Source organism: Palaemon carinicauda, chromosome 40, assembly GCF_036898095.1.
Source record: "Palaemon carinicauda isolate YSFRI2023 chromosome 40, ASM3689809v2, whole genome shotgun sequence".
Lineage (NCBI taxonomy): Eukaryota > Metazoa > Arthropoda > Malacostraca > Decapoda > Palaemonidae > Palaemon > Palaemon carinicauda.
This window is the reverse complement of record NC_090764.1, coordinates 12058356-12081839: the sequence shown is the minus strand read 5'-3', so window position 1 is coordinate 12081839 and position 23484 is coordinate 12058356. Positions and strand designations below refer to the sequence as shown.

General features: G+C 34.2%; 1 protein-coding gene across 1 annotated transcript in view; it reads right to left on the bottom strand.

Annotated features, from left to right (window-relative positions):
- Positions 1-23484, bottom strand: part of AdamTS-A (ADAM metallopeptidase with thrombospondin type 1 motif A) — an 89998-nt gene that overhangs the window by 52345 nt on the left and 14169 nt on the right. Inside the window, exons 3-17 of the mRNA XM_068363570.1 lie at positions 23105-23340; positions 22281-22433; positions 21467-21625; positions 20386-20536; positions 19480-19664; positions 18883-19133; positions 18387-18569; positions 17371-17544; positions 16175-16344; positions 15101-15227; positions 14673-14824; positions 14260-14427; positions 13838-13996; positions 9022-9471; positions 138-530 (exon numbers count right to left, since the gene is read on the bottom strand). Of these exons, the coding sequence (XP_068219671.1) occupies positions 138-530; positions 9022-9471; positions 13838-13996; positions 14260-14427; positions 14673-14824; positions 15101-15227; positions 16175-16344; positions 17371-17544; positions 18387-18569; positions 18883-19133; positions 19480-19664; positions 20386-20536; positions 21467-21625; positions 22281-22433; positions 23105-23340 (3111 nt within the window). The remainder of the gene's footprint in view (positions 1-137; positions 531-9021; positions 9472-13837; positions 13997-14259; positions 14428-14672; positions 14825-15100; positions 15228-16174; positions 16345-17370; positions 17545-18386; positions 18570-18882; positions 19134-19479; positions 19665-20385; positions 20537-21466; positions 21626-22280; positions 22434-23104; positions 23341-23484) is intronic.

Sequence of the window (23484 nt, the reverse complement as noted above, 5' to 3'; positions counted from 1 at the left end):
AGACTTAGGAATAAGCACTAAAAAAATAAATCTAAAAACTATAATTACTATAAACCTTGCAAAATTACTGAATCAAGTAAAGTGTATATAGAACAAATTTCCGTATTGTATATGCATATTGAATCAAGAATGCTTACGGGTGTCCATCCTCCTGTTTGCCAATTAGTTGGATGGAGATGCGGGACAACATCAGGATCATATTGTTGAACCTCATTATTAATTTCTTCCTCACTGCTCTGATGCTGAGAATGACTGGGGGAGTTCCTGTTTCTAGTAATACTGTAGCCTTCAGTTTGAAGTCTACTTGTGCTTACTCTGTTGTCCATGAAATCGTCTCTCCTTAAACTTTCTCTTTCATCCAGGCTCCTTGGAAGATTGTTTGGGATATCATTTGCTTCCCGCGGGCTATCAACACCAGATGTCCATGGACTCTTGGCACGTTCAGGGTACTGTGGGTGGTTCCAGTCACCTTCCAAGATGTTTATATGAGGCCGATAAGTAAGAATCTTGCCACTAGACTGCTTTCCACCCTAAATAACAATTAATGCAATTAAATAGGAATATTTTCATCAGAAATATAACAGTTGATTTATGAAATTCGCCTTTCAATGGAACTGTAATATACAGTACACAAAACAATTCCTTCTATGTTTGTAATAACAATTTATCTAAAACCATTAATCTAAGTTTGCAATTTGTATAATATAAGAGCTATAATAAATATTTTCATTGACACCATATATTCTGTTTCACAGCACCAGTTTAGTAACTTGTACCTTGCAACTTTTTGTGAGTGAGTACCATGAATATAATAACGCAAAACCTATCTTCCAAGTAAATCTGACAAACTAAAGGGGTTGCATCAATAATATCTTCTCTAATTAATATCTAACCCTTACACTACGAGAGTTTCTCAAATACTGTACAGCAATTAAGCATACAATTTATAAAAACAAGATTATTTCCTTCTAAGAAAAAAAATATGTAATACCTGTACATGACTTTATACTATTGATATCTAAAGTTTGAATAAACTTGCTTTATGTTCATAAAGATTCTTTCTGGAAGGTAGGTTTCATCAACATTTACCCCCAAAACTAAAAAAAATACTGTTTTCTTTCCTCTCATTGAACTTATGCCTCTAGTAAAGTAATGAGACAATCAAATGGTTAATAACAATAACCAGTGGCTTGGATTTCCATACTGACAAGCATTGAACTCTGGATTATTCAGATAGTTTTTCTTTAGTGGTTTTAGTTAAACGAGTAATCAAACTACAAGTACTTATTTTTGAGGTAGGTTTATGAGACATAAGATGCTTATCAAGATTTCTGGGTCTTAGGTCTTATAGTGGCTGCTGGTAACTTGGTCTAATAACATTTTTAGGTATGATTACCCAGTAATTTCTATTTTTCTTTGAAACAATCTGTAGTCCGGTATTTCAAAATGTCTTTTGAGCTGGTTTGTTACTAATAATCTAGACTACAGGAGAGTCTAGAATGCTAATTCTTTTTATAATTCTAAAAACTATAAATGGCCTATCTCTTTCCTTGACGGGCAACACAACTCCATCGGAGTGTGAGTCAGTAATATGAACACCAGGGGAGGTTCACAAAGATTTTTTCATGATAAAATTTGGTATTTCTATACCAGTACTCACTTGGTGTTCATATACATGCCCACCCTCCTTCCCCCTGACTTGTGCTGTCAAAGAGGATACGGAATGGTTTCAACTTCCATGACTGAAAGGCAGAGATAATATGGATTCCAAAGCTACTGGTTATTTCTATTAACTTATAGATTGTCCCATAGGTTTACTAGAGACAATTTTATTGAAAAGAAAGAAAACAGTTATTTTTTAGTTTTACAGTAAATGTCAATAAAACAGAGCTCCTGGAGAGAAGCAATACAAACATCAGGTAAGTATAGAAATAACCAAATTTATCATCAAAATTTTGATTTTCTTAATATTTTTATCTAAAAAAACCAAAGGTTTAATCTGCCAAGTCAAAATTCAAATCAACTGTCAAAAACATGATGATGGCACATCTGCCAATCAGCCACAGAGAATAAACAGTGGTAGACACTTGCAACTCACATTCTTATTTACCAGCAGAGTGAATTGATGATATTGAATTGTTTTGTTTAATAAAAAAGTGGAGATTCTTCAGCTGATTATTCAAGTTTTTGGTGATATACTCGACCTTTAATTGCAGTTTTCTTTATCATTGGATACAAATTACTATCGTAAGTCTTCCAATAATTCTTCACTTTAAGTGAAACTGGTGAAAACTAAAGGGTGTAAGCTGAAAGCGGGAAAATTTGATATGCACTCAATTTGCTGGAAGTGCTTAGGCAAAGACTGCAATAAAGAGGATAAATGTGAAGGGTGCTTAGGTTGGTCTTCAAACCAAATAAGTAAGTTTATGGAGAATAAAAATAGGCTAGCCTTAATTGGGGATAAAAGATGAGCTAAAAGGGCTCAGGATGTAAGCCCAGTTAGGGAAGATAGAGCTGATTCTTGTCTCCTGAAACAATTTCTCCTCCTACTGTTTCTCATACTCTTCCAGTTAAGAGCTCTCTGAGTTTTCATGCTACTGACGGTTTTATGAAGCTGGATACAACAGCTATTATTATATTAGTGTATGAGGTTAAGGAACTTGAGGCTGAGAGCTATCACATATTGTATAAACCCCTCCATTGTGACTGTTGGGAAGTAGTGGCAAGGTGCCTGTGGCTCTCTAAAGGACTTCTCAACTCCTGTCTATGTCATCTTACAAAGACACTGATAGACAAGTTGTTGACCAGGGACTGAACATAGGGATGGGCTTACCATACCATTGAATTTTGGTGTCCTCTTGCACATTCACTTGTGCTGAGGGGATTCAAAATCTCCGAAAACAGAATCATCCCTAAAGTTATCTATGCTGGCTAGTACCAAGAGTCGATGAGATACTGTATTTCTCCTGAAGTTAGGTTAGGATTGTTCTTTTGTTAGTTGTAATTGGTAATGAAACATAAACAAAATGGTTTCTTTTTTAGGCATCATATGAAGGAAAAAATATATAGAATCAGATTTATTTTGTTAATATTAAATTTCTAAGGATCCAGTAAGAATACATCTTTAAGTAACCAAAACCTAGTCTATACACAGATGGTTTTGTAATGTAGCAGTTGTCTTATATAGTAATACAGATATGGAACAAATAAATTAAAATTTGACTTAATTTTTCATCTTGTCTTATCTGAAGCTGGAACAAATAAATTAATATTTGACTTTATTTTTAATCTTGTCTTATCTGAAGATTGTCCTGTATGCAGAAATATATAGCATTACATTTATTTACATTTTCATTCACAAAAATTGTAGTCTTGTAAATTTTTTTTTACAATTTTGTTTGATTTTAATAATTGGGAAAGACGTATAGTACCAATTCCCAGATTGCCCGATAGTGTTTTACAGCGCTGTCTTCAGTTTGTTTTGATTCTTCCATGCTTGCAGTTATCTTTATTTGGTGATTTTCTAATAAATTACACCTGCACCAGTTCCTTCAAGAGTGCTTGTTTCTCCTTCACTAAAACCTTTACAGAAACTGGATTCCAAGAAACTTCACTAAATTCTTTACAGAAACTGGATTCCAAGTTTTAAAGACAGCCAACCAAGTTCTAAAGATGTTCCCGAGACCATGGAAAAGAGTACACAAGCAAATCATTTTCAAGGCCATCAAGTTACAGAGGGTATAAGACTTCAGTTCACTTGGCCCCAATGGCAGATTATGGATGTGGAGCCATAAGTCATCCAGGCAATCAATGAAGAAGCAACCAATTCCTCTAACTCCTGTAAACTTCCCTGCATACACTAGTGGCTCAAGTTGTCAAGAATTGAATTGAATTGAATGTTAAATCTATGCCTTAAGCCAAGCACTGGGGCATCAAAGGCCATTCAGAGCTACATAATGCAAATTAATCAAGAAGCTCTAAAACATAACACTGTAACCCTTCTGCTTATGAAAGTTACAATAGTGCATATCTCCAAACAAGCTGAGTTTCTACAATTAACTTTTCTTGGTCAAAAAAGCAGGAGGATGGAGACCAGTCCTTGATGTGTCAGAGTTGAACAATTTCATATTAACCACAAAATTTATTGCAAGAGCCAGACTAAGAATGTGCCCTCTTCAATATTATTTGAAAAAGTCTTGGAATAGTCCTTCAATCGGATACAGTTCAGATCAATATTCTAATTCACAAAAAGGTAACATTCCAGGGATGAAATAGTGAACAATAGTCAAATCAAGAATTGTCATTACAACATAAGGACCCAGACCTAACATTGATTTCAGACACTTCAAAGGAAGGTTGGGGGCCACATTTAATAATCAGGAGGTAGCAGGCATATGGTCAGACACTAAGACGACAATTTATATTGATCAACTGAAGTGTTTGGGAATATTCAAGACTAGAATCTCTTCTAGACACAGTCTGAGGAGAGATAGTCGTATTCTTTTTGGATAAGACTACAGCTCTTGCATATCTCAAGCATACAGGAATAACATAGTCAGAAGAGCTGACTCTTCTAGTCCAGAAGGTTTGGACATTCATCACATTGCAGGGGATAGTTTTACACGTAAGATTCATCGTGGGAGAGATGATTGTTTTAACAGATGAACAAAGTCGATATTACATATAACATGTGTTTCCCACAGAATGGTCATTGCATCTAGAGCTATGCAGGGAACTGGAAACTTTGGAGCATCCCAATGGTAGTCTTATTTGCCACAAAGGGAAACAAGCTTATTTCCCAGTGACAAACATTCAGGTTTGGGCAGTAGATGCAACACTTCAAAAGCTGAACAATCTAGAACTTTATAGTTTCCCACTGTTTACCATAACAAGGTAGGTGTTAAACCAACATAAAGACAAACCAAGAATTAAAAAAAAGTTTTTAATGGCACCCAATTGGCTGCTGAGGAAATGATTTCCAGATATCCTAAGTCTTCTTATGTAACAATGAAGGTTAACGCCCCGGAGAAAAGATATTAAAGCAAACTCAAATGCCAAGGTCTCACCAGCATCTCCTCATGCTAGCTCTGACTGCCAGAAAATTATCCAGTATCTCATTAGGACAAGAGGTTTACCATATTGGGTTAATAAAATAATTCTCTCGTGCAGAAAAGACTCTACTAACAAACTATACCCATTTCAATAGACAGTTTATAAAAACTGGATGTTCAAAATACAAGTATTCCTGTAAATATACAACCATACCCTCTTTAGAGGAGTTTCTTTTATTCTTGAAAAGTAAAAAGAAAGGTTTTGTGTTGACTATTGAAGATTACCTCAGCACTCATCAGACCATTATCTAAAAATGGAATGCCAAATCTGATATGTAACCTTATCATGGAAGGTCATGATAAGCTACAAGAGCATTTCTTACCTGATTTTAAGGTAAAAAATCATAATGTGAGAGCAATAGCAACTTCTACACATTTTATTGAAAAATTTGCCTCAGACAGATATCTAAATTGTGGCTTTGTGGTGCATATGGTTTGTCCTCGTTCTCCACTATACAAGACATGTGGCAATTACTTCGGATAATTGTTAAACTCTGGGTCACCTGGTAGCAGCTGGTTTGCTTTTAGCAGCATGAACACAAAAGGAACTCTTACGCTTCGTTATCTATTCTTTTAGGTTAGATTGATGGTGGCTGTCAAGTTTACGGGAGCACGAAGATAAACATGGTGTTTATTGGTGCATATCTTTATGTCAATAGTTGGAATTGATAGGCAGATTCTTGTACTGTTGATGCGACATCTAATACAGGACTACTTTCCTGAGTATGATTTTATGATCCCAATTCTCAGTGATCACACAAGCAGTGATGTAGTCTCAATTCCAAGGTCATTGCTCTTGGAAGCAGATTTTTTACACAATAGACAGTATTTGTCTGCTAAAAACCTTCAACAGGGAATATGGAGAATAGAAGTATACTGTAATTTTCTTATTTTCAAGTACAGTATAATTGTAGTGCCCTGGTTTGAGGGGTTAGCTCGATCCCACCTCCACATAGATGTGGGACTTTGCTATGTGACTACTGGGTAAGAATATGAAAAAAAATAAGATGGGAACCTAGATTTATGTCCACTTTGGGCTCCAGAGCCTTTAAATATGCAGCCCCGAGACTATATAATAAGCTCCCAAGAAACATTCGAATGATTGAAGACATTAAGGCTTTCAAGAGGAAACTGAAGACTTTCTTATTTCATGAGTCTTTTGACAGTGACAATTTAACAGTAAATGAACAATACGTGATCTGAAAAGATAAATACCCTGAGCGAACAAGGTAAAACGACAGTTGAGGTCCTGTACAGACTGGGGTTCCCCTGCTGTATGGGACTGGAAAAAGCAGCCATCAAAGTAAAGTAAAGTCTTCACAATTAAACATGTTCTTTAATACTTACCCAGTGGTTACACAAAATCCACCCAACATCCATTGATATCAAGAGAGATAGAAAGTGAGATACAAACAGCATACCACTGTTTACATTTTGTGGGTGGATGCGCAGATGTACTGCCATCTTGCTTTGATGGTTGATTTGAATTTTCACTCAACAAATCAAACCTGTAATCTTTAAGATATAGCAATGTGTCTACTAGGCGAGTATGAAAAGCACATTTTATTATGAATATGTCCTATCTTGAAATACTGATAAGTTGAATATAAAAAAGTACTTATGAGTCACCATATAAAAGAGTAAAATAAATTGGATGTCTTATACTTTTCCCCCATGATAATACAGTATACATAATCACCTACGAGAAACTTATTGCATTGCAATTCAGATACAGCATATGAAAAAATTAGAGGCTAAATAATTAAACTCCGTTGGATGTTACAAAAATAAGTAACTAATGCAGTACTGTGATGTTATTTTACTGATTATAAGTACTAAGTTGCATAACTATCAGTCTAATTTTTTCGAATTCATTATTACTGATTTAGTGCTTTTTTGCTAAACTATGAACCAACCACACAATTGCTACAATAAAAAACACAAGCACAGTTCCATAATGGGATAAAGTAAAGAATCTAGTTATAAACAGGCAATATTGCCTAAAAATTTTGACAATTACTCACTCCCAAGGAAATTGAACTGTTGTCCACTGAAAAAGCAAGAGACAGCTTAGTTAACACTGTCGACTACACAGCCGCCTGCTACCTCAGTGGATGACAGTTCATATTCCTTAGGAGGATATTATTGTTAACAAATCCAGTTAGTTGTCAGTAATAACTATTGTCATCTTCATCATCATTACTTAAATATTTCTGTATAGCAGTAGCTCCACTGAAGAAAAAAATGTTACCGTATTTCATAATTATATTTCATTTATAAAAACGCAAACAGACACACACACACATGAACCTACAAGGGAACACACAAACACAACCTTGCAAGGGGCAAACTGTGTTTAATTTTTCATTAGACAAAAATGAAAATCTGTGGAACTTCTAATTGACTGGAAAGAAAACTAGAATAAATGACTGTACAAGAGTAATCTAGAAAATGGCCTTTTGATAGAAATTCTCTGGGGATTTAATATATATGCTGTAGCAATCTTTTCCCATACACTTTCAAAGACCACGAAAGCTCTTTACAGTATAGTATTCAGAAAACAAAATTGCTTTGAATAAAAACAAGTTCGATGTTAAAAGAATGTAATTTTACGGTAAATTTTCATACTTTTGCCACCCAGTATTTTCTTTTTGGCAGACGGTACCTAAAGTTTGCTTTTGGAACAGAAGAAACCACTTATCTCTAATGCATATAAAGCTGCATTTCTAGAATTTGAACTCTAATACAGTATAATAAATTTTACGACTGATTACTTATATTAGCAAAAGTATCAATAAAGCTATCCTTATCCTGGCAGATTAGTCATTATAAAATTTAAATTAATATAAAATGGTATATTTAATAAAGGTTACAATTTAAATATCTATCATAGGTCTAGCTATAGTCAGCCTCAAAAAAAGAGCGCTAAATAAAAAAGAAAAATTTGGAGCATAACACTTGAAAATAAAGTTATTATATGAACAGATGAATAGGAATAACTTTATTTTAAAGTGTCAAGCTCCAAATTTTTCTTTTTTATTTAGCACTCTATGAGGAGGGGGGGGGGGGGCGAGCCAGCCTCAACTTGGTGCCGGTCCCAAGCCCGGGTAAATGGGGAGGGTTGGCGGCAGGAAAGGCATCCGGCCATGAAAAATTAGCCAAAACCAATATGGCCAGTGGAGATTGTGAGATTAGAATTAATGCTACGGCATATATATGATAAAGTGTGGGACACAGATAGATGGAGAACGCTGGCCAGAAACATCGACCCCACATACAGTGGGAAAAGATGCAGACAAAGAAGAAGAAGAATATGAACAGATGAGTAGGTCTCAAATAGATGCATAGGGATGCTATATTTCTTTCTCAATAAATCCTTGCATATTGCAGTGCATACAATTCCAATAAAATCCATAAAAATATAAAGTGCGCCCAAAGGTATTAGGTGGAAACATACTGTATATCATAAAATGATCCAATTTAAATAGCTTAGAGAAACCTTTTGTAGTATTGCATTAATAATTAAAGATAGTTTTCCATCCGTTATCAAACTTTATGATCAATATACCAATTTCAGCACAAGCACTGTAGTGTACTTACAAATAAGGAGTAAAAAACATTCATAACCTATTCTGATATGATTTCTCATATATACATCCCATCCCTATATACATTACCTTTTAAAAAAATTCTATATTTTTTCTAATATTTAGAGATCTACTTATATCTATTGTTAGAGACATTAATATTTGCATAATTACCACAACTAGACTACTAAAACATAACAAAAGCAAACATGCAAGACATCAGAGTAATCTTCCATAATTGTTAATCGGCATGCATGGATTGAATTAAGGAATATATGAGCATGGTAACTCTCAAAGCCCAGTCAAGATAAAATTAAGATTACCTTGAGCACTGGAGACCTATTAACGTGTGAAGAAGAAACAGGTGACGGGACATGTGTTAGTGTGGGAGATGATGTAGAGAGTGTGGTAATGGATGATGTTGTGGTTGTTGGGGTGGTAGTGGGTTTAGGGGTGGTAGTAGTTGTGGATGTGGTTGTCGTCGTTGTAGTGGTTGTACAAGGGACAGTGCAAGGGGCAATTTCTGAAGGTTTGGTGTGGGCGTCACAGCTACTCATTGGAAGACCGCTTCCCGGGGAACCGCAATACACAGAACGCCTTTTCACGCCCGTGCCACAGTTTTGAGTGTTGATATCCACTTCTCTATCTCCACCTCCTCCTCCTCCTCCTCCTCCTACAGTCCACGAATCAAATGCTTCTTCTAGTCTGGTTATATCCTGGTCTCTCAGATCTTCAAGACTGGGACCACCTCCATGCTGGCTGTCCAGCTCACACTGGAGAGAGTTACATAATCACTTACTTTTTTCTTGAATTTATCCATTCAATTTCTAGAACTTAAGCTACTTTATTAAACTGGGGTGGAAGGGAAAATTAAACAGATAAACTGATGGAGTAGATGAAATCATGATTCATGAAATGGTAAAAAACTGTGTTAATGATGATATACTAAACAGCTACGTATAATAAAAAAAATTCTGAATTATAAAACCTAAAGCTATCCCATTTTTTTTTTTATATGAACAAAAAGAATGCATCAATATCGTTACTGACACCTAATCTCTAAACTACAGTCAATAGTATTAATACTTACCTGGAATTCAGACGCTATTCACTCAAAAATTACGATTTTTGGCCAAATTAAAAGAACTTTTACTACCATGACATATGTAAACCCAAATTTTTCCTGCTGGAAAGGGACACTGATGATTTGGAAATGCGATTAAACAGTGTCCCCTCCTAGCTGCCCAATTTTGATTTCTTCTCTTTTTAAAGTATAAACAAATGTAAAGAAATACCCTAGAACTGTGAGTAGCGAGGTTAGTATGAATTTACACGAATTCCAGGTAAGAATTAAAATTAATAACAAATTCAAATACTGAAGTATATTTATCTTAATATAACTTCCTGGAATTCATGTGTTCCATGCCACATTGTCCTAGAAGGAGGGATAGTGGTCCTTGGGCAAAATAAGCCTGATTTAATTTATGACCATATTATAAAAATCAACTTTTCAAAATCATTTTACCTTTGACTCAAATTAGGTACAGTACCTACAAAATCAAGGCAATGAAAAATCACCATCTAAAATATTGTCTAAATGAGGAATGCGACTGATAAGAAATAACCTAAACCAACTACTACAAATTTAGAATTAGATCTGAACCCACATTGAAATAAGATAAAAAATATTCTCGCTTATGTCAGAAGAAAAATGAATTCCTGAATTTGACCTTCCATTCTTTTTTTTTTTAACTATCATATTGGAATGAAGCTATTCCAAATTATTTTCAATATTTTTGAGCCTACTATCTAATAAATCATTAAATTCAAATAATATATTCCCTTCTGAATCATCATGACCAAAAACTTTATTTTGAATCCCCAAACCATTAACCTGACTTGCGTGACAAAACGTAGCTCAAACGGCATGGGGAACACACGGGAATGGGAAAGCTCGAGAAACGGATACTTTTTCATTTTTTTTTTAATTTCCCTATCTTTTACTACACTTTCAGCTAAATGTAAGTAATCAGATATAAGCTCGTCTGACAAAGTTATACTAGACACAAACGACTCTAAAACATGCAAGTGCACATTTCAAATAAGAATCCACTCTCACTGAAAGAAGCATATTTAATTTGCTTTCAGCACACATAACGAAAAGGGCTTCAATATCTAAGATCAAGCTAATAAGCAGCAAGGTGGCAGCTATTAGACGAGTGAGAAATCAAAATGGTGGCAGATGGGAGAAGATGAAGTTGACTCGGTATTCTGATTCACCAGTGTCTCCTTCCAGGAGTGGACAAAGGGTTTTATATAAGTCAAGGCGAAAAATCTATTTCTATTTTTCATTTTGGCCAAAGTTTCTTCATTTTTAGATGAATAGTAAGTGAATTCCAGTAAATTTTATCAAAATAATAATATTGTACTAGATCAATAATCAGTCAAGGATATATTTGAAAATGTTGAAGATAAGGCATCAACCCTGAGGGTAATGTTCTGCCATTATGTGCATTGCAACTGCCTTACATTCAAAAGGTCTTGAAGAGAAATCCATTTTCAGCTAATCTTCCTTATCCTCATAAAAAGCATGAATTCTAAGCTTTAAGTAAAACGATATAGTTTTAAACTTCTCATTTATGAAATCAACCTTTCAATCAACCAAAACAAAAATGAAATAATTTATTATATTGAAAAAGTATGGAACTACACTCAAGTTGATAACATATGATACTGTTACTGGATTAATTGAAGAGATATAGTGTACACTAAAACCTTTACCTTAAACATTAAAGTTTCTAAATTGAGTAAATGTGAGTATATAAGTGATGACAATGGATGAATAGTAATATGAAGACATATTGGTAAGAAAGAAGCTCAGTAACCTAGAAAAGTAATGAAGTTATACATAAAATGTGAATTTGTTAGGTATTTTCTTGTACAAATACTGTGTTAATACTGTACAGTATATTACTTTGTATCTACAAGTTTATGATTGTGGTAATGCATGTGAAAACTGTTTACAAACAAAATAAGTGCAGTATTGGGTATGTTATGACAAGAGCCAACTACATGATTTGTGCTAAAGTGCAGGTTTTACTAGCAGTAAACAATCCAGGTGTGATTAAATGAACAATAATGTAAATGTGTAAAATGAGAGCTGTAATTCAATAATTACTCAGTATCATTCACAAACAAGAAACCTATAAATTAAACACATGAATAACAGTAAATAATGTACATAACATGTATACAGGACTTTATAACCATTTGAAACATAAAATATACCATGTCAATTACAGTTTAGCAGCCAAATCTAACATGATATACTGTACCATTAAACATGCATGGTAATTATATATTTACTCAGTATCAAATCACATTGATAGAACTTGAATACATTTGAACAAAAGTGGTCAAAAATACAGTATTCAAATTATTTTTAAAGTGAAAAAAAATGAATAGACGAATGGGTATACAGTATAAAGCAACAAAACCTAAATTCATTGCCATGGAATATCCTGCAACGATTTTAGTTGCCTGTTTTGAAACCTGGGCCCAAATTTCTCTTATATGCCAGTGGTACTGTTTCCAAATGTGCTATGCTGACATAGCCTCTTTTCTTGCCCTGGCAGACTTAGCTACTAAGATATTCAATGTCTGGCATGTAACCCAAAAGTCATAGGTTTAAAGCCAAATTGGGCACAAAAAATATTTAAAACCAATCAATGCTTAGGTGCTTAACTGATTTCTTAACAGCAGTGTCTATGTTGAATTATTATGATTATATTCATTGGTCATCCTACCCTCATTCATTAAAAATTTATCTCCTGAACTATGATAGTCATCCTCTACTGTACTTCCATCATTCTGCTATCCATAATAACAATTATTGTTTCCTCTCCCAGAATATAATTTAAATTCATAATCTTACTTTTAAATACATTTGCTGATAACTTAGTCCACTAGCAAAATTATAAAACTTTTTCACTAGTATGTTGCCATTGCTTCTCACTACTCTTCAGTCAATAAATCTTCACTCCAGTCAAACGATCAACCTAAGACTACATTCTCTTTAAAAAAATCTCCATTTACAGTATATCTATAGTTTTAAGATATTTTTGCTAATCAAAATAATTTTTTTCACTGCAATCAGTTCCATATAGAACAACCAATAGTTTTCATACCCACCTCTGAACCTTTCTGATATTGTAAATGCTGTCTCTTTTCTTGCTCTATATCTTTTAGTAATTTCTAAATAATCCAGCACTCTTCCCTTAAATAAATCATCTATTGTAAATCTATTTTCTGTATAATATCTGTATAAAACTGAACCCTAAGACTCAGTATTTTATGATTTCGCTGATTTTTTCAATAAAATACATATTTTGATTTTATGGTAGCCTATTGGGAACATCTTTGCATGGAAATCTGTAAGACGGGAGTTCGAAATCCATTCAAGTACAGTTTCTAGTAAAGACTGTAACCTCACCATCCTTGTGAGCTATGGTTTGGGGAAGCCTATAGGTCTACCTGCTGAGTCATCAGGAGCCATTGCCTGGCTATCCCTGGTCCTAGCTCGATGGAGAGGGGGGCTTGGGTGCTAATCACATGTATATATATGGTCAGTCTCTAGGTAGGGCAGTGTCCTGTTTCTTGCCTTTATCATTCATGAGTAACCTTTAAACCTTTTGTTGATTTTCATTATGCCCAACAGTGACAGTTGTGACAGTAAACTAAGGTACTCAAAATAAATAAGATATACTGAACTAAGATTATTGATGGTTACTGAATATATCCCATTGAAATCTAAAATGTTTTGGGTGCTTTCTCATTTTATCTATTTTCCTTATCAGTAAAATCTATTTTGACTTTTGGGCTATGGCATTTTTGTTACCATGGCTGCCGTTTTGTTTGCATTTGAACTTATATACAGCAATTCTAACTAATTCTGACATAGTGTATGTATAAAAGTAGCATGCAAAATCAATGACAAAAATTCAAAACACCATAGATCACTTCAAAGACAAGTTTTTTAAAATCTGTGCAGTGTGGGCACAAAACTGTACAGCACCTTATGTCCATTTTGGAATAATAACAGTGACGACAGTACAGTCAAACAAATAATTAAAAACTTACGCCAGGCATCCACTGTTCAGCATACCAACAAGAGCAATTACGCATGAAACTTGGTTTATCTAGTTCTCTGCATTCCCATTTCTGTAGAGGTCGTTCTCGAAGTTGGCAAGCATAAGGTCTTTGTTGGATTCCCTCGGTGTCACCTTCTTCGCAGGAACACTATAAAGGCGTATATATCTTAGAAGCTTTTAAGCAATAGAGAAAAATTATTTATAAGGTGCTTTAAATTGAAAAATAATTGAATACCATAATATATTCAGAAAATAACAAATGTTCAGGAATGTTCTGTTGGCTTGCATTAGAAAAATGACAAAGATCATTAGGTTACAGCCAGTAGCAATTATAACTTCTTATTTTTAATTAAAATGAAAAGTCTCAAAATAGCCTTAGTATAAAAACACTATAAAAGCATGAGGACAAACCGGAGACCAATCAAAGTATTTCCACGATGGGCATTCATCGCGGGGGCAATCTTCGTGGGTATACTGTCGATCTTTTGCACAGCGCTCGTCATCAACCTTATTCCCAAGACTTGAAACACATCCCGTAACGTCACGCCGCCTCATACATCGCTCACCATTAAGTTCACACTGTAAAATCACAAGTTAAAATAAAAGTCACACAACAATAGCTAACATTTATCACACAACTGGTAACAACCTGGAAACAATGAACCTATTCCACTGTCCCAAGTAGTATAGTACTTACATTTCCATAATTGGATACTGCCTGTGACTAGTGATAAAGAAAACCAATGGGCAGGCCAATTTCCAGTAGTACACATTATACATTATAAAAAATTTCCTGTATCTGAATTTTCTTTTTAAAACCTTACCTTTGACCAGTCACTATAAGACCAATGGACTGGGCATGTATGGGCACAAGATTCTTGCAGAGGAGCAGGTTTTTGGCTTAAAGGACATAAATCATCTCTAACTTTGGTACCACTGTCTGCCCTGACACAATAAGGAGTCCTCTGTCTCTTTCCTGTATAGAGAATGATGTATAAAAGCACAATAAACAAAATGGTAAAGAGATGAACTATTTATTGAATAAAAACAATCCAATATGTTCCAAGTTGACATGACCTTGAATATAAGGTAGCACATTATACAAGAGTAATTCTAAACATAATTTGCACAATGCATCCACAACTTCTTACTATTTTATTACATGACCCAATTTTTACTAAATACACATACTGTATACTTAACTAAGATGAAAGTAATACTATTAGCACAAAATACAAAACCTTTAACTTACCAAAACAAGGCTCCGAGCAGTTGCTTAAATCACCAAGTCTCCAATAATAATTAGGATTGGAATACAGTGCGGATTTTGTAAAACTATATTCAATATTTGGAGGGTTGAGGTCACCTACTGAGAGCACCTGAAAAGGAAAACAAAATAACTTTATATGAGTTTGCTATTAATTTTCTGAATGATTAAAAGCCTGTTGAGAAATTTGCAATAGGTATTGCTCTATTTTACAAGTAATTACATTTCAAAATTCCATATTTTTCAAGAGGAGCAAAGTACTTAATCTATTTTAAAGCAACACTTCCTTCCATAGCCCTTCCCTCAATTTTTTTTTTTTTTTTTTTTTTTACAATAATAGACAATTGTCTTCTACTTATTAACTTGCTATTGTTCTATTGTAAAGACAAGCCATGAAGTACTTCAGAAGCTGTAGTTACAACATGCTTGTCAGGCCTAGATTAGGCAAGGTTAAACAAGATTAGACCATATGAGGTAAGCTGGCATGTAAGGGTCTTTCCTATGGTGTGAACACCAAGGTTAATTTTGTTATCAATATTTTATTATTAGAATTCCAGTAGTCTAACCCTAGCAGCTTGGGTGACATAACCTGGACTAAGATAGCTAAGCCATATGACTATGGACTTACTTATCTTGTAATTGGGGTAAAGAGTAACTTTGTGGTAAATGTCAGAAAAGAGGGAAAGAACTAGGGTGATTAAAGTTTTCCTAGCAAGAGTACAACACTTTGCTCCAGGTGAGGTGAAGTTTTAGATCAAGTTGTTCCATTGGGAGACCAAATAGTCCAGACATTAAGTTACTGCAAGAAACTACTCTTCATTTATCAGCATACATATACTTTATGAGTTGACGATGGTTAGGTCAACTATGGTGACTTATAAAATTTTGTCTTGACTACTAATATATGATCTAAGAAGTGTATACAAATACTGTATGTTGCAAAATATTTTCTGCTTGGATACCTAAATCTAAAATTTTCTCCTTTAGGTTAAAGAGGTCAATTGCATGTACTGTAATAGAAATTGAAAAGAATTCTATGGTACAGACTCACTGTCACACCTGAACTAAGAGCTTCTTCTGCATTGGCTTGGTCGAGTTAATACGTTCCGTGATCGCATTTGAGCCAGTGTATTCGAGCATGGTGCCGCCAAATTCAATAAGTTTTGGGAAAGGAGTAACGATCCAGTGTCCATTCAGCAAATATTCACCAGTCTCCAGATCAACCAGGGCTGTAAAGGGAGGAAACAATATATGGTATTCCGTAAATTCATAGAGTCGGGATAATAGGGGCTTGATGTAACATTAGCTATTTTATTGATTATCACATGCTTGAGAGATAAATCATGACAGTGATCAGTACAATCTTAATACTTTCAAGTTATGGATTAATTAACAACTAGTGAACCAAACTTTCACAACATTATCCACTTCATACAGCTGAACATTCTACATGTCATTCATTTAGCAAGCGCACACACAGTGTTAAAAAACAAGTTAATTCTGTTTTAGTGCCTTTTCCACTCAATTCATCCAGCAATTTTTGGGTCTTCTTTTCTTCATTCCTCCAGACATTTCAAAATTCATAATATTTTCACCAACCCAAAATTTCCCCATTCTTTATATAATTCATCTCAAAACACCGAGTCATCATCTCAATTAAGCTTATTTTTTACCACTTCTACATATCTTATTTTTCAACCTTTCAGTCTCTCTTATTCCACATACAGTACTGTATTATACAAACAATCCATCTACAGCAGACAGTTCATAGTCCCTTCATATTCAAATTTTGCCATCCATAGACAATCCTTTTTTCAAAACTATCATATATATGTATGTATATATACATATATATATATATATATATATATATATATATATATATATATATATATATATATATATATATATATATATATATATATATATATACATATATATATATAATATATATATATATATATATATATATATATATATATATTGTATATATATGTATACAGTGTATGGACATATGAATACTGTATACATGTACTGTATAAAGTATAATGTACTGTTACACATTACTGAATATATACACAAATCAATACAGTATATCCATACACACACACACACACACATATAATATATATATATATATATATATATATATATATATATATATATATATATATATATATACTGTATATATACACAGTATATACATCATACTGTATATACTATCCATAAGTATGAGGAGCAAATTTGAAACAAACCTAAGTAATTGTCATCATTGGGTCTATCATGGTATGACCTCTGAGTGATATCTATCCTTGCGGCTCCTTCCGGTATCACTGTGATGTCCGAGTAACCATAACGACGGGGATTAATTACGGATCCTTCTATTACCTGGCAAGTAGAGTTGTCTCCTTTGCACACACCACAATTATCTATAAAATAAATTACCTTGTTTTTAGAAACTTCTTAAAATACCTTTTTATACCAATCAATAGTAAAGATAATTTTTGACAAATTTACCAAAACAATTGTGTTCCATCCAATATATTACCTATACTGTATACCAGTATGTAGTCTTTTGACAGATGCACTGGAAATGCATATGTAATGTATCAGAACTACAGTATATAAACATTAGTTTTAAGACTGTATGCAACAAAAATCTATAACTGTTCATCATTTCTAGCAAGATTTCCATTTATCAAAATTAATGTTGAAAAGCAAATACTTTCTAAAAGATTGTTGTAGTCTTTCATAGATTTATATGAACATATTGTTCCGATTTATTTAAAATCTAAACCCAGTCACCAAAGTTGATAAAAGAACCTCCCTAATATAACCATTGGTCAATGAAATAACTTCATGGTGATAAAAAAAAATCTGAAAATGTTTCCTATTGTCAATACAGTACACAGAAAATAAGAAGTGTCACATAATACTATGCGCACAGCGTGTCTATAAAACTACATTCAGTCATGGTGACAATAGACACCTGTATTGTAACATCTTATATCCCAAAACCCAAAGTATTTTTTCAATACAATACCATCTCTTAGAATAAGCAATAAATTTTTCACGGGAACTCAAACCTGCTTATATATCTGGTAAGTTTAGTCAGTCTTAAAAACTGGAGTTACTATCACTAATCAGTTTTATTAATTGGATACAGTACAGTACATTGATTTGATTGTCATTTCATATGTGTTATTCAATCTTAACTGATATATCTGATGTTACTGAATGAAAAACACTCGCTCATTCAAATACTACTTACCAGCCCTTGCGGTAGAATTTAGAACATAATCACAACCAGCAATGTGGCAGACACCATTGACACAGATGTCATATGTATCAGGGCCACAAGGTGTTCCATCTTCAACCTTCTCTCTTAGTTGAAAGTAAGTCCTGCTACTGTTGTAGACTTGGCAAAATAGCTTGCAGCTGTCCTCTCGGCGAACTGAAAAGTAACAAGGTTTATTAATTAAAACAGGAATATAACATTGACTCACCTTCACAGGAAAGTATAATTTTACTTTACTAATTTATCCTAAAATTGTTACATTTATGAATAGATACAGCAATTTTGAATGTTCTACTGTCAAAGTTGAAGAGAGCTTAATGGTATAATGGGTTATTAATCATGGTGCATATATTAAGATCACCATTAATCAAACCTGTCTAAAGAAATTTAACTTTGAAAATGATTAACATCTTTATGAATATAGACTTAATTTTAAAATCATTGCAAGACTTTCAAAATCTGTACTTACTTCCAGCATATTTGGGTATCCACCTCACATCATCCGGTATATCAGGAAGACCAAAGTTTTTGTTGTTGTAGACTTGGCATTGTTGAGTACGGAAGTCAATAGAACCAGTTGAACAAGCCCTCAGCTTACAAGATTCATACTTGACTCTTTCACCTGTACAGTATCGCCCACCGAACTTCGGTGGAGGAGAGTCGCATAACCTTTCAGAGCGACGAACTCCAACTCCACAGGTCCGTGAACATGTACTCCACCTATTTGGGGATAATGGAGATATAATCTAGGGTGTGAAATCTGATACCAATACATAGTTTACTTTAAATCAAACAGAGGAATGATATAAAAAAAAACTCCCTTTAGGAAATTAAAACTCCTCTTTTTATACCTTCGTACCACCAAAACATCTTTGTCAAATTTTATCAGTTAATCAGCTCCTCTGGTAATGGGTGTAATAAATGCCTTCTCACTTCCCAATTACGATAATGCCATATCAAAATCACGTTACATAAAGTTTGTAAGATTTGATTACCATGTACTGTATTTCCCATTGAAGAATATCTTGTTTTCACAATACTGTAACGCTATTTATATCATACTTACGCTCCCCAGTCTCCCCATTTTCCGTCAATTTTCTTCATGACATTCTTATTCTTTTCGACGCATTGACCTCTGAGGCACCACATGCCATTATCGCAGTGGGTTCCATCAGCCCAAGGCATGTGTTGTGTCCTACAACCTTCCTTCTCATCCAGGGATGTGGTGCACCACAACCTCTTGCAGGTTGGCTGTAGAGGTAATTATTGCTGTTGTTATGATCACCATAAAGTAATTTAACCTTATACTAAATTTATATCTTAGAATATTGACCCTACATTTTTGTAATGTAAAGCGGAAGTAGATGAATATATGATTGAACAAGAGCAAAGGGAAGCAGATGGGACCTTTATCAAGTAATCTTCAGAGTCGTATAAAATTAAACTGTTGGAAATGACTACTTAAGTTCTGGTGAGAGAGAAGGTCATCTGGATAACAATATAAATAGATAGAACCTAAATATATTAAAATCACATACTCCCAGAAAATAGGTTTACCAACTCCTCTATTTTATCTTTGCTAAAAAGGCATGGACGTCAAGTAATGGATATCGAAAGGTATTCCATTTCAATTGCTCTAATAAAACAATGAAATCCAAAGTCTATCAAGAGTACTTATCAGGTCTGGTACAAATGTCCCTTTGTATCCATATCATTAATGAAGAAAATCAAATATAACAATCCCAAATTGCTTGTAAGGTAAGATTACAAAATGAAAATTTCAAATACTGTACAAAAAATTGATACAAAAAAGTCTTGTCTAAGTCAACATATGAAACAACACTAGAAATCTTTCATTAAGAAAAAAAAAATATCTTTAGTACAAAAGTTATCTAAACTGCATTCTAACAATATAATCTGAATTATAGCAGAATCGCAAGGCTTAAAAGAGTACAACAACTTTAATTCTTACCATATAAGGACATATATTTGAAGACTTCCCAAAAACATACTGGCACTGTTTGCTAGCATTGAATCGCTCTCCAGCTAAGGTAAACTCTGTGTTTTCTTCAATCAATTTGTTTGTCCAAGGTTCATCTTCCAGACAGCGGCCATGTCCTCCACTTTTTTGGTAGGGAAAATAACAGAACTCATTGCAATGCATCAACATAGAATTAAATTAAAAGAAAACTGCCTAATAAAGACCTTAAAAATGTGAGGCTCATAATGTCAGTAATGAATAATAATTTGCACAATTTGAAAAAAAAATACAGGGAAAAACCGAGATAGTTACAACATGCATCAAGATATTTTTTACTGATAATAGTCTTATGGGCAGATTCAGATCATAATTCCTTTTCACATTATCATTTTATACAATCAGTTATGAGGTCACATCAATACGTTTTGAATGTTGTAGAATAGTATAGAAAATGTTTGTAAGAGGAGAAAGTTGGAAATGAATGTAAACAGGAGAAAGGTTATTAGGGCAAATGAAAACTAAGAAGGGGCAACGAAGGTTGATATGGAAGGTGGGGGATGAAAGCGGTACATATATATTGGTATTTTAGATGAAATATAATCTATGAAGAAGAAATGAACCGCACAATACGCAAGTTAGAAGGATATCAAGGTGTGGGCAGAAGGTCGGGAATCAACTGAAATTTATAAGTACACGGAAGCCAAGGTGGGAATGCATGAGGGGGTTTTTAAGTTTACTCTCCATTATGGAAGTGTAAGTTTGGATGTTGAAATGGTAGGCCTATAAATAAATAGAGATGACTGAATCTGGACATTTCATGCCTTATATCAGATCTAAAGAGAAGTGAGAGCGAGAAATCTTGACATATGTAGGAGGAGTATAAAGGTGATGGATCATTGTTTCAAGATGGTTTGGTAATATGGAAAGAATGTATGGGCTGATGAAAACATTAAGAGAAGGAACAGCAAAACTACTAGAAAGGGTTATACAGAGGCTATGAAATATTTTATGAAGGTAGTATTTTTATATGTATGTAAACATAGTAGTTGTACTGCATAAAAAAAATCCTTACTGTAAATATTCTGTTAAATAGTGTCTGGAGCAGTTGGACCAGACCCATGGTAAGGTGTTGTGGTCCAGCATTCGACTCATAACATTCATGCGTTGGTTGCTGTCTTCGCCACCCCCAAGAAGAGCGCATTTGTCATCGTTGTCGTGGGGCATATTTAGTCTGAAATAGGAAATTATGTGCAGAATAAACAATTGCACAGGCTACTTGAATTTTTAAGCAATGTTTGTTTTCATCAACTGTAACATTTATGGTGAAAAAAGGGATTTTGACGTAGGAAAAATCTATTTTTGGGCTCGAGCCATGTCGTCCTGATAGAAGTTCCCTTCGGCTGCTTCCTATTGTATAATATTTCTGTGATTGATATCACAAGAGAATTACCGTCAGGTATCACAGGGTTCCAACCCCCAGAACGACTATCCGAAGATATCGAGTATAATCAGGGACGTATCCTAAGATAACCATAGATATCTGCACCCCAAATAGACTTTACCCAGTCTAATCCTCTAGAGGGAAGGATAAGTGAAGAGCCGTTACATATCCTCTCACCTTACGGTGGCCCATACGTCTCTGGCGCCTGATACTACAAGTTACATGCATTTCCTAACAATCTCAAAATATTCTATTGACTTTATTTGGGTATTATTTTACTGTATTGCAGTGCAATGAAGGTCAAATTCGGTCAAATCACGTTATTTACTACAGGAAAACATATATTTTCTGTTCGAAATCAGAATCTGTATTACAGTAAAACTTTACCTTTATTTGAATCATTATCACTGAATGATTAATTTTCAGGAAAAAAAAAATAACTTACAAATGTCCCAGTTCGTGGGCGATGGTGAACGCTGCTGAAAGACCATTGTCCTGGACAATGGCACAAGATGAATGCTTGGAACACATTGTTCCAAGTTCTGCCAGGCCTAGGGTGTCACAACTCTTGGTGTGGGGATTACGGCAGATGTTTTCTCTGGAAAGAAGAAAGGAAACTGTTAAATTCTTGGCTGAAAATTGTATGGTTTAGTTGGTATGTATTTACGCTTCTGAAGGGAATTTTTGGATATTACCGTTTTGCAATGCAGCAAATTCAGCAATATACAAAATTACTACCATAATATTACATAAGAAAGTAACAGCAAAATAAAAAATCCTGTTAGTTTACTAAGCTTAAGTTTATTAAAAATGGTTATTAGTTTTGAATTTATACCTTTTTTATGTAACTTGGCCCATACAAACTTCAGTAAGTACTGTATACATATGGCGTCAAGCTTTTGGGAAAGGCTATGCAAGAATCTTCTTTGTCTACATCTTTTCCCACTTCTATGTGGGGTCGATGTTTCTGGTCAGCTTTCTCCATCTACCTCTGTCTTTTTTTTTTTGTGAAAAGGCTATGCAAGAATATTTGGCAATAAATGATTGATAAATAAAAACTACTGTCGATATACTTTTAGAAAAGGTTATGCAAGAATCTTCTTCTTCTTTTTGGTCTACATCTTTTCCACACTACTATTTGGGGTCGATGTTTCTGGTCAGCTTTCTCCATCTACCTCTGTCTTTTTTTTTTTTTTTTTTTTGTGAAAAGGCTATGCAAGAATATTTGGCAATAAATGATTGAAAAAATAAAAACTACTGTCGATATACCTGGTGAGTAGCAAAGCAGTGTCGTATCTTCTCTGGTGACTGGTGTTGTACTTCAGCCCTTGCTTCTGCCATTTGCAAAACATCTTCAGCATCTCCTCCGCCGATATACCGGAGACCTCAGCGCTGTTCCCGTAAGCTCTCTTTGGCGTGAAGGATTGCCTCTCGGGTCTTACGACCTCCACGACGGCGATGTCAATCCTATTTCCTATACTGGGGTCACGGAATATCAAGGCCACCTGGAGTAAGGAGATGAAGGATTATTATTATTATTATTATTATTATTACTATCCAAGCTACAACCCTAATTGGAAAAGCAAGATGCTATAAGCCCAGGGGCTCCAATAGGGAAAAATAGCCCAGTGAGGAAAGGAAATAAGGAA